Source organism: Melozone crissalis, unplaced genomic scaffold (assembly GCF_028551555.1).
Source record: "Melozone crissalis strain CALT ecotype California unplaced genomic scaffold, PUWL_Pcris_2 ptg000005l_1, whole genome shotgun sequence".
NCBI lineage: Eukaryota > Metazoa > Chordata > Aves > Passeriformes > Passerellidae > Melozone > Melozone crissalis.
Window position 1 is genome coordinate 35,801,118 of NW_026535783.1, and position 14,994 is coordinate 35,816,111.

A 14,994-nucleotide genomic window follows, 5' to 3' on the forward strand; every position below is an offset into this window, starting at 1 on the left:
GTAGCACAGGATAAAGTTATTCCTTTGATTTTCCTTACCAGCCTACCTACATCACAACATGATTATAAGGATTAGCTAATTCTTATTCAGAATTCAGCAGCTGTGGCAAACTATGCAAACAATGGATAAAATGATTTTTTAAAATGTAATAGTTATCAGTCATTTTAAATAGGTTTATTGACTGTACTTCAGGCATGGAACAGAATACTTATGATAGAGATGAACAGGGAATGACCATCTAAACCATCACTCATTCATTTTTTGCCCATGTGTTTCATCACTTACACAAAAGGAGGGTTTTTTTGTGGATATTATGTTGCATTTCTGCATCACTCTTCATAGTATATATATATCACTACTAGAAGTGTTCAGATCTGATCCTCCTCACACTGTCAATAAACCTGGAAAAGCCATCCAGTCTTCTGGACCTTTATGTAGGAAAACAGTTTTAGTTATGCTGATTAACACATTATCTAGAAATTCTGAACTGAATCATGTACAGTTAAAATTACCAGCGCTAAAAAATGATGAGTTGGACCTCTGAACCTCTGTAACACTGTCCATGTAATGCTTCCAGAAGAACAGGATCTGAAAAATCTAGATAGCTTATACTTGGAAATACTACAATATAAATATTTATTTAACACAGCAAATAAATCTGCATGGACATTAATGGAAAATGTGTCTCCAAGCAATCTAACCTATGAGTAGGGTTTGAGAATGGAGTTTGACCATTTATATGAAGTGGTTTTCCTCCATCCACCTTGAATGGAAGTATTTTTGCAGGTTTACAGCTTAAATTTTAAACAAATATTTTTTGTTTTTCTAGGTGATTGATTGAAAAACTGTGTCATGTAATCATGACATATCATTCAGTATTGACAGAAGTTATTTATTTCCACAAAGGGAACTGTTATAGCTATACAATTGTAACTCCACTTTAATTACCTTCTTAGCTTAGTTTTGAAGTCTCATCTCTCAGCACTGAGGTCTCTATCTGGTTTTAACTGTGGTTTTGGGTTTTTTTCTGTTTTTTGGGGGGGTTTTTTGGTTGATTTTTTTTGTTGTTGTTTTTGTTTGTTTGTGTTTTGTTTTGTTTTGTTGTTGTTGGTTTTTTGGGGGGAGTTAAATTTATTTTTTCTTTACATAGAGTTGGTGTGATTACTTAAAATACTTTTAGTTCATACATTTTATAAGATGAGAAGTCATAGCAAATGCAATAACTTATATTCGATATCTTGTTTTAATTTTACTTGCCTGGTAGAATCTTGTTGTGAATAACTAAAAAATAGAGAGATTTAAAACTTATGGTTCAATATCTGTATTTCAGAGGCATATAGACTTTATTTCCAGGACCTACTGCCTGCACATTAAGTGCTTTGTCCCCTTCCAGAATACTGCAAAGGTACTCTCACATGAGCTGGTCTCATGCTGAAATGCTGACAGTGTTCCCACAAGAGGGCACCAGGCACAGGAAAATCCCTTCACATTCATTAACATCAACCTTATAGTTAATCTCTACTTCTTAATCACTTATAGTACTATAATGCATAATATCAAATGAAGCCCCTTTTACATCTACTACACAGAGAAATTACCTTTTAGCCAATTTGTACTCGCAATTACCTATGTTTAAACATCAGTTTATGACACTTGTTATATTTCACCTGTGTCCAGAGAGGTCACTTTGCTATCACAGCTGTAAATCAATGTTCCAGTCTATTGACTATGTGTGGACCCTTTCTCACACAGGAAATTTACATAGGCAAAATTAAGCACTTTCTGAAAGAAACAAGGCAAAACATTGATTGTACATCTAGAAATCTTCATATGTGCCCTTTTCACCTTCACCTTTCACCATCTCTTGCAGCAGGCAGGATCTGCCTCATTTATTCCCTTGAAGCTGCTCCAGCCCTAATCATCATGGCATCACACGGCAGAGTGCATCTGCACTGGTGGAGTGGCATTGCCTTGCAAATCACCTCCATGTAACTTGCCTGATCTTACCTTCTGTCCACCCAACCAGCACAAAACTTCTGCAGTTGTGACACTCCTGCACAAAGAAAGTTCTTCTTCAGCAAAGGTGGAATCTAAAGCTGGTTTTCCCACATGACACTCTTACTTCAGGGGAAAAAAATGTCCTTTGTGAAGGGGTTTCACTCCAATTGTCTTTTTGTCTGGCATTTGAACCTACAAGAGGCAACCTTTATAACGGAGGATTTCTCATCAGTGTTTGTCCTATTTCCAAGATAATTATGCAATTGGGATTCTATGTGCTGGGAGAAAAGTTTGTTTCAAAGTAGTTACCTGGATTTGTAATCTAGAGTTCTAAAGCTGCTGTGAACCATGTCTACTTGACGTCATCTGTGCGCAAACAAGTCCCTGTTTTCTTCTGTATAGAAGTGAGCTGTTTCAGCAATGTTTAATCAACCAGTACTAACTGACCTTCTCAAATCCACAGATTCATTTTCAATAAATGTTTAACTACTGATTTCTAAAGCCAAAGGTTCACAACATGTAAAGCCTACTTTTTAATCTTTTAATCTTAATTTTATAGTTACCAAACAGCATGATTTCTCTAGGACTACATGGCTTATCTACCCTCCACCATTTGATATTAAATAATTAATGTTATATCAGCTTTCTATACTAAGAGTGAAACTATACTATCCCAGAAATGGCCAATGTATGCATACATTCTAAGGCCAGGAGTGTGGAGGAGGATTAGTCTCAATCTTCTATTGAGTTGCCTCAAATACAGAAGATTAAGGACATGCTAAATACACTGAAAATAATTCTCCTTCTCCACAATAGAAAATGCAGATTTGAAACCACTAACCTTTCAAATTATTGCAATTTCAGTTCACAATACTTCTTTCTACCTGTCTTCCATAGTGGGAATGGAGGAGTAAAACTCATCTCCCACTCCTCTCAGAAGTTCAGAGATAAAATCTCATCATTAACTCAAGGACAGTATATCTTAACTGTAAGATAGAAAATGTTAGTTATCCTCAGGCATAGATACCAAAACCTTAGGTATATTTTGAACTGATCTTGACTATTTTTTACTGAAGTACAGCTCTTTCTGCAGATTACTGTTGTGCTTGTTAGAGCCTCCACATTTAAGACAAATTGTCCCTAATCAGAGACTTGGTGGTTTGCTACTGTAAGTCATATATCCCCAGGCTGTTCTGCCTCCTTGCGACTACCCAGTTTCAGTGCACTCATCCAAAATTTTATTGGGTCTTTGCTATTTGCTGTTCTCTACTACTGAGATTGCAATAGCTGCTCTAGATTGTTGTAAAACATTGCTTACCCTTAAAGAATGAGCTAACTTCCATGTTTTGTAAATTTTCCCAAACCCACCTGCCTCTAAAAGAAAATTTTTATGATACTGGGCTGTTGACCACTTGCCAAAGACTAAAATATCTTGTTCAGAAGAGCACTACCACTCATGTCTAATATCTTCAGGAGTGTCTGTAATACTGGGCATGGGCAAATTAGGCCAAAGTTGTTTACACTTTTAGGAGAAGACATTTATGCATGCCTTCCAAGTATTTAATGCGTAGATACGCAATGTACTTTGCAAGAAGATAGAATGTACATATATGCAAAGATCTGCATCTTGTAAAAGACTTTTGCCCTGTGTTTGACACCATTTGGAATTATTTCAATTTGTGGTTTCAACTTAAAATTTGAGACTGTGCTTATTCAACTCATAAATGCATTCTATTGAAAAATATTTTTTAATATTCATCTTCTTAGATAATATGAATATAAAATAATAGCTAGTAGAAAAAAATCTGAGTAGTACACTTGTATTCAGGTTTCTGTTTTTTAAATTATCATGTAAAAGGGTGTATCTAGGGTCAGGTGTTAGACAAACCTGGTTTCCTTTACTACTGCTTAGATTTTTCTGATCAAACATAAGCAGCAAAACATATTGCTTTATTTTGCTGCAAAATCAGAAAGGCTAGAGCCAAAAGAAATGCGATTCGGGAGGATCTCGATTCTCTTGCAGCAGTATTTGTGGTGCTTTAACTTCTAGCTTTTGAAGTGGGACTCAGCCTATGTCTTTCTATTGAACAGGTTTGGAGAGTTTTTTATACAAGTCTCATTGGGTCCAGCTGCCAGGGGCTTTTTCCTTGCAGCTTTTTTATGGTGTTGGAAAAGGCTGGGACAGGTGGGGTTAACATGACCTCTGTAAACTGAGTAAGTTAATGCTTGATGGAATCGGTTACTGAATATGTGGTTTTCCTGTACTGAAGAGTCAGGATGAGAGCATTCCTATGCAGCAGAAGATACTGACCTTGCTCTGTAGGCTGTGTGCAGTTCGCTATAATCTACAATCACACACACAGAGTGTTGCAATCAAGTGGTGAAACCAAGCTGACTTATGAATTTTGGGGCACAATTTCAGGACCGTTAGCGTTGAAGTGCGACCACTAGAACAGAACAACCAGCACCCGTGTCTCCATCGACTCCTTGCCGTGACTTCACATAACGAGTGCCCCGAGCATCCCCCTCGCTTCTCCCCGCACAATGTATGAGACAAGATCTAGTAAAAAAAAAAAAAAAAAAAAAAAAAAAAAAAAAAAAAAAAAGGGTGCGGCGGCGGGGATTCCCCAGGGCGGATATTTCAGGGTGTCGGTGGGAGGGAGGGGTGGGATCGCTTTGCTCACGGTCAGCCCCGGCAGTGGCGGGGCCGGCCTGTCCCGTCCCGCCCCGGCCCGGCCCGCCCCGCCCCGCGGAGGCAAGTGGCGGTGCCGGCGGCCGCGGCCGCACTCGCACCGCCGCCACCATGACGGACCGCTCCACCTTCGACACCAATGTCATCACCATGACCCGCTTCGTGATGGAGGAGGGCAGGCGGGCGAAGGGCACCGGGGAGTTCACGCAGCTCCTCAACTCGCTCTGCACGGCCATCAAAGCCATCTCCACCGCTGTCCGCAAAGCGGGCATTGCCAACCTGTGAGTCCCGGGATGCGCCCCCAGCCTTTCCGCATCCCCGTGGGTCCAGGGCATCCTGCTGCCTCCGGGGTGGTGGATATCGGGATGAGGATGGGAATGGGTATTTCTTTGACCAGAAAAGTCTGTCAGTAGGGTTGCGTCAACCCATCCTCTCGCACAGAGGTGGAGGTAACTCCTTTAGTATCTTGGTTTCTTGATTTTTTTCAAGTGACACAGGTTCTTTGACTTTTCAACAGTGTAAGATGCCCAGTCTTTGAGAAATGCCTGCTGATATTAGAACTTAGTTAATACTTTCAGTAGGTGCAGGTGCCTGAAGCCATGAGACCAAATATACTGAAAGACAAAGCCTAGCAAAATAAGGCTGAATTATTGCTCATTGAATATTGCTTAATAACAAAGCATCATTTTATCCTTTGAGGTGTCAAATCAAATTCAGAGTGGTTTTTTCCATAGTGCATCATAGTAACTAGACTTTCTTTATGAAATTTTAGATATCTAAGGCTTTTAGAAAGTGCACTGGTTAGGAACGGTAGTGTCTGTAATCAGCCAGTGAGAAGGATGTTGTTCTGGAGATGCATCAGAAGGAATTTGGAACTCTTGAAATGTGAAATGCCTGAAACTACTTGTAGGTAGCTACTCCTCATAAGTATTTTACTTACTAAGTAAATTACTAAGTATCTTCATATGCCCCGTTGTGTGCTGGTCAAGGCTTTAGACATCGACTACTTCATTACTTAATGGAAAATGTTGTAAAGAGAAAATGAACTTGCCTCTACAAGCTATTCAGAGGAAAATATATTAAGAAAAAAGACAAAAATACTCCTTATGTATGTTTGAGCTATTTTTCTGTTTTGACTTCAGACTGCATGTAACTGTGGTAATTTTTAATTGTGATGTGCTAGTCCTTTTATATGCCTCTTGTATCTATCAATAGAGACCAGGGTGTCCCAGCTCTTAATCTGATTTGTAAGCTTAGGGCCCTATTCCTTTAGTGTCTTACATGTGTGTCTGTTGGCAGCTGCCCACGGGTTTGGTATCTGTGCACATAGACTTGCCTTATGATCCCCTGCACAGTGGGTTCCACTCTCCATCAATGCTGGGGTAACAGGCTTTGGACTCATAAGCCTCCATGAACAGTACATCTCCTGCTGTAGAACTGCATTTTATAAGCAGTGGTGAGATTTTGCTTTGCTGTCAGGGAACGTGAGCAAGTAGGAATCACTGCAATCCATTTCTTTGGAGCATCCTCAGACTCAACTATGTGCTTAGTGCTGCTCAGCATGGGAGGTGCAGAATAGCTGTGGAAGACATGCAAACCCTTCCCAGCTGCAGGTTCCACACCTGATACATCTCCTCCTCTCAGGATTCCCCAAAAGATGAGGTACAGAAGCTGTTCTGCTGCTGTGCCTCCACTCATAAGCACAATGTTCCAAGTACTTCTTTTCTAAAAGCACTTTCACAGTGGCAGAAAAATATTCAGGTCACTGTAAAAGAGGTAGAGAAAGACATAGAGTTATGCCAGGTCTTTGTCTCATGCATAAAAGTGAAGAAAGGCATTGCTAAAGTAATGTGTTCAGTGTTAATACATAAAACCTGAAATACCAGTGTTCAGCCTAATCAATGAACTGTAGCTGAAAGACCTAAGAGTCATCTGAATGTGTGCTGAGCTGGCTATTGTTTTCCCCTTCAAAGAGCTTAATTTCCCCTTTCTCTGTAATCACCTATCATAAGGTCTCCTGATATTTCCGTATGCCAGATGGTTTGATTCTGATTAGCTTGCAGCATTTTATTTGCATTTCTTATTTGTATTTCTTGGTTCTTTTCCCAAGGAGACATTTACTACTTCAAATCAAAACTGAAAACATTAAATCATTAATAGGTTGATTTATATGTGAGCAGACTTTTTCTGCTGCAATTTCCACGTCATATTGCTCATCAGGAGTATATTGCATACAGAGGATATAGCATAACTAGTGTGGTCAGATTCACATATATATATTCATATTTTTAAAGTATACGTATGCTTTTAAAATATAAAATATTCAAATGAATTCCTAGTTTTTAGGGTATGCAGAGCCTAGAATTCAGGAATAATACGTAGGTCTTAAGCGCTCATTTAAAAGCACAGTTGTAACTCAGCCTTCACAGCCTGGTCTGGCTGTGTTTAACTATAGTTTACAAACTGTTGAAATGCAATTCCTTGTTTTGTATTTCTTAGCAACTTCTAGATATGCAAACACAGCTAATGATAACATGTCTCAGCAAGAATTCACTGGCCAGTAAATATAAAAGAGGTTTAGAGAGCTGCCGTGTCATTTGAAAATGCAGGATGTTTACAGGAGGTTTTACAGGTGTAACAAACAGAGCCCTTTAGAAGATGCAGTGCTCCGTTCTCATGAAATGCTCTCTCTTGCAATCGCTCTAGCTATGGAATTGCTGGGTCTACCAATGTGACTGGAGATCAAGTAAAAAAGCTGGATATTCTTTCCAATGACCTGGTGATTAACATGCTCAAGTCATCCTTCAGTACATGTGTTATCGTGTCCGAAGAAAACAAAGATGCTGTGATAGTGGAAACTGAAAAACAGGTTAGTAACTTTAAAAGTTCTCCCTGCTTGATTTCAGATCGGCCTGTACAGGTGTACTGCTCCACATCTAAAGAGGTAAAACTGAACTAAAAGTTTCCGAAAACAGGTACTTTCCTAAACTGGGAAATGAAGGTGGAGGTGATGAGTGGAGAGAGTGTTAGTCAACATTGTTCTTTCTGTCATTTCTGCTCTCCAGACTGTAGTTTATTGGTTTTATTTATTTTTTAGGTGTTGCTCCTCCCCACCTTCTTTTTCTTCCACCTTTTTCTTATTGTGGGGAAAGCATTTCATTCATCCCCATCTGATCTCTGGAACTATGCTCTGAGTCAGTCAAGCCCTTTTGAAGTGGGACACTGATGAGCTGTTCTCTGCAGGTCAAATCTCGAGGTCTTTAATTGATGAAAATTCTCCTTGAAGGCTGTGAAAGACTCATCAACAATGAAAAAAGAGCATTTTTTACATTTATTATTCTTTATATTCACAAGCCTGCATGCGCTTGTTGTGGGATAGTTCCTATTTCCCAGCTAATATTCTGATCATGAAAAAACCTGAGTAAAAGTTTAGTCAAAACAATCAGCAAAAACATAATTTATGAAATATACTTAGGCTTGCTTTGTTTAAGCAGTTCTTTCTCTCCCTGTTAAGAAATCTTCAAAATTTATTTTCTCGGCATTGGATTTCCTTAGATCTGAACAAATATTCTCAAAGATCACTGAGGGAGTCTAAGTATTAATGCTTTTCTAAACTAAATGTGAGCCAATACACTGTTTTTATCAATGCATACCAGGAATTCCTACTTGCAGAGTAGAGCATTGCTGAACTTAAATTTAAATTTCTGACATACAGGATAAAATCCAATGAAAAACAAATGAACACTGTTGTTACATACTATTATTAAGACAACTATGAATAAAATGATGGGAGAACAAAATATTTAAAAGGTACAGTTAGTTCAGCTTTTCCCCTGTACTGTCAATTTCCTATATTAAAGAATGCTACTGGATTCCTTAATCCAGCAATAAGGTAGAGATTTCTTTTTGATCCCCCAAAACCCAGGGTAAGATCAGTCTGTCTAAAGTAGTACCTGGCCATTTCAGAGCACAGATAAAGGAAAATTTATTGTTTAGGCATGGCAGCCATTAAAGACCTTTTTAGTACCTCTATAGATAGAGGTAAAATATGGTTTTTAGCTCTACATGAAAAAGGCTGATCTTCATTTTGTTTTTTCTCCTTACTATTCAGAAAGACATGTTGTAACCAAAGAGAAAGTGCAGCCTAGCCTAGATGGTGGATGTGAGAGGATTGACTTCAATTACAGAGATGAAACTAAACCAATAGTTTAGTTTCATCTCTGTAATTCCCTTTTTTTCCTCACATTAAAAAGTGTATGAGGAAACTTCACTTTTCCTGTATTATCATCTGCAATGTACTTTAAAGATTTCTTAGCTTCTTCTCTGGTTTGGCACAAATCACGGTTGTAATTAAGGGCTGAAATCTGGGCCAAAGAATTGCTGACGTTTGAATTTGGTTCCTTGATAATCGATAAAGGTGTTTTAGCTTATATTGCTGTGTAAGTCTCTGAGAAAATTTACCTACTGAAATGTTTTTATTTGGAGGAAGTGGATAAATGCTGTCACTAATCTAGTTCTCTTTTTTGTGTTTTTTAGGGTAAATACATAGTCTGCATAGACCCTCTAGATGGTTCGTCGAACATTGACTGTCTTGTTTCCATTGGGACCATCTTTGCAATTTATAGAAAGGTAAAATTCTTTCATGTAGGATAGGAAAAACTATTATTGTGCAGCTTTTGTTGAAATAAAATTACATGGGAAGACAATAAAATCTAACTAAACTTGTTTGCGAAAGAGACTCAGGGCCAGCATTAAGTTAGATCTAGTATTTCACAGACACATGAATTTGAATTTGAATTAGTCTCTTAGAAGAAGAAGAACCTATGTGTACATGGAAGCCTAGCTAATATTTAATTAGCCAGCTAATGAAATTACCCCTTGGAAAAGATCATGTCTTAAGTTTCATGAATATTTGTGTTGAGGCAAAATATCACGTGGTTGTCATCTACTTGGGGAGTGTGCTTTCAGGTTTTCTTGTTCTCTGTGCTAATAGTTCTGTTGGCCTGAGGACAGGCTTCAAAAACAAACCAGAGCTGAAACATGTCATATGCATTTGAAGTGTCTAATTCACTCTGAAAGGCAGAAATGCAGTCTGAAGGAGGTTGAAATACCAGACTTACAGGTCACAACATGGGGGAAAAAGCAAATCAGATAAAACACACCCAACTGTCCATTTTAGTCATCTTTTGTATGTTGTCATATATCCCAAAGTAGCTATTTTCAAATTCATTTTTGTGTGAAGCAAAAGAAAATAAAAAAAATCCCAAGTACTTTTGATCAATTTTGAACTCCGTGAGTCATGTTTCATTTCTTTTCAACTGTGCCTCTGAGTTTTCCTCTGAGCTGTGTTCATCATCACCTACAAGGAGGTGCATAGCTCTTTATTATCTCCTTAATCCTTTCCTGCTTCCTGCATTCCTGCTAGGCTTAGTTAGAAGTGCACTGCTAGATCGATGTGTTTGTATCCTATGTATAATTTGTATTAGTGCATCCAGTAGGAATCTTAGTTGAGGATCATGGAAACAATTGTGCCACCACATGGCATGGATATAGAGCAGAAGACTGTCCCTATCCCAGAGTCCTGTCATGCACCAGGAGTAGAAATGAAGTAAAATTGACCATACTCTTTCTTGTTCTAGGTGTCTCCTGATGAACCTTCTGGGAAAGATGCTTTGCAGCCTGGACGCAATCTCGTGGCAGCTGGCTATGCACTCTATGGGAGTGCCACCATGCTGGTGCTGGCAACTTCTGCTGGAGGTGTCAACTGTTTCATGCTGGATCCGGTGAGAATATCTTCTCTTTCTTTGTTTCTGTGTTAGTGATTGACAGGTACTGTCTATGAGAACTGTCTGTCCCCAGGAAAATCAATCAAAGGAGCAGTTTTCAAGGTAGCATGAATAAATGGAGTACAAATGTACTTGTACTTATAACCCACCAGCAATAAAGTCAAGAGACTTGCATTCCACCTGCCTGATGCAGAGATGCCATGTGTGACTGAACAACAGGAAGACAGCCGAGCCAGCAGAGCAAATACACAGCATGTGCAATCATGTGATATTTAAAATAAGCAGTTTTCTGCAGTACAAAATACCCTTTAAGTCTTATTTGTCTTTTCCTTAATGCTAGGACCTTAGTAAACCAGAGGAGCATAAATATTTAACCATCTTTCTGTATTTTGAGATCCCACCATGATATGTAAAAGAGTAAGTGATGTGTATGGATGATATGACCTTCTAGCATGCATTTGCCGTGAGTTTTAAAACAAAAGTCATGTTGATCACAGCAGAAAGTAGTTTGCTTTAGAGGCCTGTTTCTTTGTGATCAGTCAGGGTGCCACCTGCCAGTCTTAAATTTTTATGACCTGCAGTGATCAAGCGGCAGGAAATATAACTTTGTACTCTCTGTTTAGCAGCAGCTTAAATAGATGCATGTGGTTTTGACTTTATTCAAGTAACAGATCTGACTTTGAGTATGCATGAATGTTATTTCGTTTGCTCTTAGCACTAACTTGGAAAATTACTTTAGAGAAAACTAAACAGACCAGCCCTTGGTCACACACTTCCTGTTGGCCCAAGCAAAAAAGAACTGGAGTATCTGCAGCAATTTGAAGATGTTTATGCATGGTTCAGCCAGCACTCTCAGTTTCCAAACTCCCAGGATTTCTGAAACTACTTATATTGTTCTAAGTCTAGCAAAATAATGGAGAGATAAAGAAATTTACAAGTAGCATTTTTTGGGCATAGAAAATAGAGAATGCTTGGAATGGTAGTATGAGGAAGCTTGTATGATGACAGGATTCATGTTCTGTCTGTGTTTTCTGTATAAACAAAATACCTTGCATGTAGACTGCAAAGACTACTTTTTTTGCAGTTACTGAATTATTTAAAAAATTGACAGTGGTAGTAAGTTTTTATTAAATTGTGCATGTTATTGGATTTTGCCTTGGTTTGCAAATAAGTGAGCAATTAATGTTAACAAATATTTTTCTTTCTTATTGATAGGCAATTGGTGAATTTATTTTGGTGGAAAGAGATGTGAAGATCAAAAAGAAGGGAAATATCTACAGTCTCAATGAAGGCTATGCTAAATATTTTGATCCTGCCATCACAGAGTATCTCAAAAAGAAGAAATTCCCTGAGGTAAAAGATCCTGTTTCAAAGAAACTCTCTGATGACAAACACCATTAATGATTTCCACCTCATCAATCATTCATTCTCTCATGAACTGTTCAGAGCTTGTTTTCCTTTCCTATCTATTTAAAATATAACTTGATGTATGATTGCCAATGCGAGCAACAGGTTGATATAACCAGATATTTCAGCATTCTCCAATACTGCACTGCGCCTCTTTTGCATTTTTTTATTTTCTTCCTTTTTTTCTTTGTTTGAATCTTTTTTCAAATCTTTTTTCCTGAATGAGGATCTGAATAATGGTGCTGGAGGCAAAACTGGGCATTTGGTAATCAAGTAGAGAGGAAATCTTGTCTGGTGATGAAGAAATTTGATCAACACGTGTTGCATTGCTGCTTCCTCACTGCAACATCTGAGTGATTGGAGAGCAGCATGGAGATGGCAGTGGGTGATTGCGCACTGGTAACACGAGCTGTGTCCTCAGAGAGCCTCTCTTTTGAAAATCTAGTGTAGTTTCGAGGCCTGCTTTGTGTTTGTGCTACTTCGTGGTGTCAGGAGGCCCAAAGCTCCAAGGAATGCCCATGAAGGCACATTTCACCACTGAAGTTATTACACTGGCAATGACATGTGAACACCTACTCTTGTCAGGTGTTGGTGTCCCTTCCTGACTTCCTGATCTTGCTTTGAAAGAGGATTGATGTTTTCATCATTAATCTTTCCAGGCTTAAGCTGTTGTTTATGTAGATGTTAAAATGTAGTCCAGGGAGCAGAATAAGGAAGTAACATCAGAAGTCAACTATTAACTTTTTCTTAACAAAAAATTGCAGAAGCTGGCAAAAATGGTTGGAAGAAGTAGGAAAGATCACTTCTTTTGCTCTTTGATTATTTTTCTGCTAGAAAAGACAAGGCCCCAGTATAAATTCCTAGCACTTGAGTTTTTGCTACTGGAAAAGCAGTGTTTTCCAAGTGTTAGAGCCAGTGGAGAGTTGGGATACATTTTCTGGTTTTGGTACTACTGCTTATCTATGCTGAAGTCTTCTGTCACTCCTTTTCCTTGGATTTTCCTAGTTAGGAAATGAAGAGGATACTAATATACTCTGCAAAACTACTTTGAGTATTATCAATGAAGCATGACATGGAGATGAAAGATGTTAGGACTGCCAAAGGGGCATGCGGGGGAGGTTGACCTGGTGTGCTGTCCAGTTACTTTTATTGGAATGTTTTTCTGTAGGATGGCAGTTCACCATATGGTGGGAGGTACGTAGGATCTATGGTGGCAGATGTGCATCGCACACTGGTGTATGGAGGAATCTTTCTGTATCCTGCTAACTCCAAAAGTCCCAAAGGAAAGGTAAGCCTGAATAAGCCCAGTTATAGAAAATATTTCATTATCTAGGCATTTCACTATCAAGATCAATATTTTGATTATAGAGCCTGTGGTCTGTAACTTGGTAGCTTGTATTTCTTGTGTGGGGGGCTATGGCCATCCCTTGCACGCTGTCACAAGGGGCAGCAGCCTGTTGTCAGACACCTATTCTAGGGCTGCTACTCACCCGTTTCAACTGCAGTGACTTCTCTTTCTTTGCCTGCAAACATATCCACTGGAACATACCAGGGGTGGGCTGCTCATACAGGCTCCCCTGCACCATATCAGCTAAAACTGGTGGTTCTGGTCCGAGCTGAGTAGAACATTACAAAGCAAAGAATCCACATTACCCTGAGATTTCTAGCACAAGGTAGTTTGTAAGAAGCCTAAATGTAGTTGACCCACTGGGAGAAGAGAAAACCATCTGCATCTTGTGTGTGGACGTCATCTGGAGGAACTGTGCCTGGCTGCATCTGCCAGGACGATGGTCAGTCAGGGAAGATCACGCATTTACAGGCTGACAAGGGGACTGTTTATTCAGCAAAGACCTTTGATCTGTTTCGTAATTCTCCGTAAAAAATTGCCTCAGGTTGCTGATAAGATACAGTTATTCATTGGAGAAACCTAGTAGCAAGCTCAGGGCTCATGTTTTTTTTTTCACACAGTTCTATGTGGGTCTGCCTCATTAACAGTTGTGTCTTGACATACAAGCTTTATCTCTCTGTAGATAGCACAATGCCAACATGGGCTATGGTGAAAGCACTCAGATTGGGGAAAATCCAGCATTCAGTGTGTTTTCGAAAGGAAAATCCCCACAATTTCATTGTTGCATCAATGTTTATATGCAATAAAGAGTACGTAGAATATTGATTGGTTTAAAATCAAATGCCAAATATATTTGCAAGTCATGTTTTTTGGCACTGCCTGGCCTGATTTCTGCAATTTTGACTTTTTGTCTTCTAGCTGAGACTGCTCTACGAATGCAATCCTATGGCTTTTGTTATTGAGAAGGCTGGGGGCATAGCTACAACTGGTCATCAAGCTGTACTAGATATAGTGCCTGAGGATATCCACCAAAGAGTGCCTGTTGTCTTGGGGTCTCCTGATGATGTGAAGGAGTACCTTGAGATAGTCAAGAAACATTCAGCTAAGTAAACAAAGCTTGGTGAATTCACGGTGCACAGGGGATAAAATGTCTTACAGCTGAACCAAAGAATACGCTGCAGTACTGTGAGATTGAGCTGTCTGACTTCTGTAGCAAAAGAGCAAATGAGCCATATTTTCATAAGATTTTTTTAAAGTGAAATCTTGTGCAACTGCATTGTGCAATGAAAGGCTTTAAAAGATTGCATAAAAGGAAGCATTAAAATTAAAGCAATGGAAAAATATGTTTTCTTTTTCATTTATCATTTGTGATTACAGAAGAGCCACATGTGCTGCAAGGAAATACTGTGGTGCATTCAATATCTAGGGGAAAGAATCTCACCTTTCTCAGACAAGTTACAGACTATCAGAATACAGCTAACTCTGTTCTCTTTTAAAAGTCCCGGGAAGAAGACTCAGCAGCCTCTTACAGTGAGTGACCTTTCCTAGACCAGTGTCTGCACTGCAGCAGTTGCTCACTGAACTTCAGTCTGGGGTTACTCTGATGGAGAATTAATGTCTGTGAAACATGGGCAGCAGTGTATGTTAATTCTGACACATGATGTTAGACTCTATCAGATCCGGTTACACAAGGATAGAAAATGACATGTTAGTGTGGAGGGGTGGTAATGGGATAAAGAGTATGTGTAGCAGCTCGTACATAC

At 39.0% G+C, this 14,994-nt stretch overlaps 1 protein-coding gene across 1 annotated transcript; it reads left to right on the forward strand.

The window, feature by feature from the left end:
* The first annotated feature begins 4,801 nt into the window (after nucleotides 1-4,801).
* LOC128944009 (fructose-1,6-bisphosphatase 1) lies at nucleotides 4,802-14,341 on the forward strand. The gene is made up of 7 exons (XM_054287077.1): nucleotides 4,802-4,971; nucleotides 7,397-7,559; nucleotides 9,227-9,319; nucleotides 10,330-10,473; nucleotides 11,692-11,829; nucleotides 13,052-13,171; nucleotides 14,150-14,341. The coding sequence occupies exons 1-7, from the start codon at nucleotides 4,802-4,804 to the stop codon at nucleotides 14,339-14,341; spliced, it is 1,020 nt and encodes a 339-aa protein (XP_054143052.1).
* The last annotated feature ends 653 nt before the right edge of the window (nucleotides 14,342-14,994 follow it).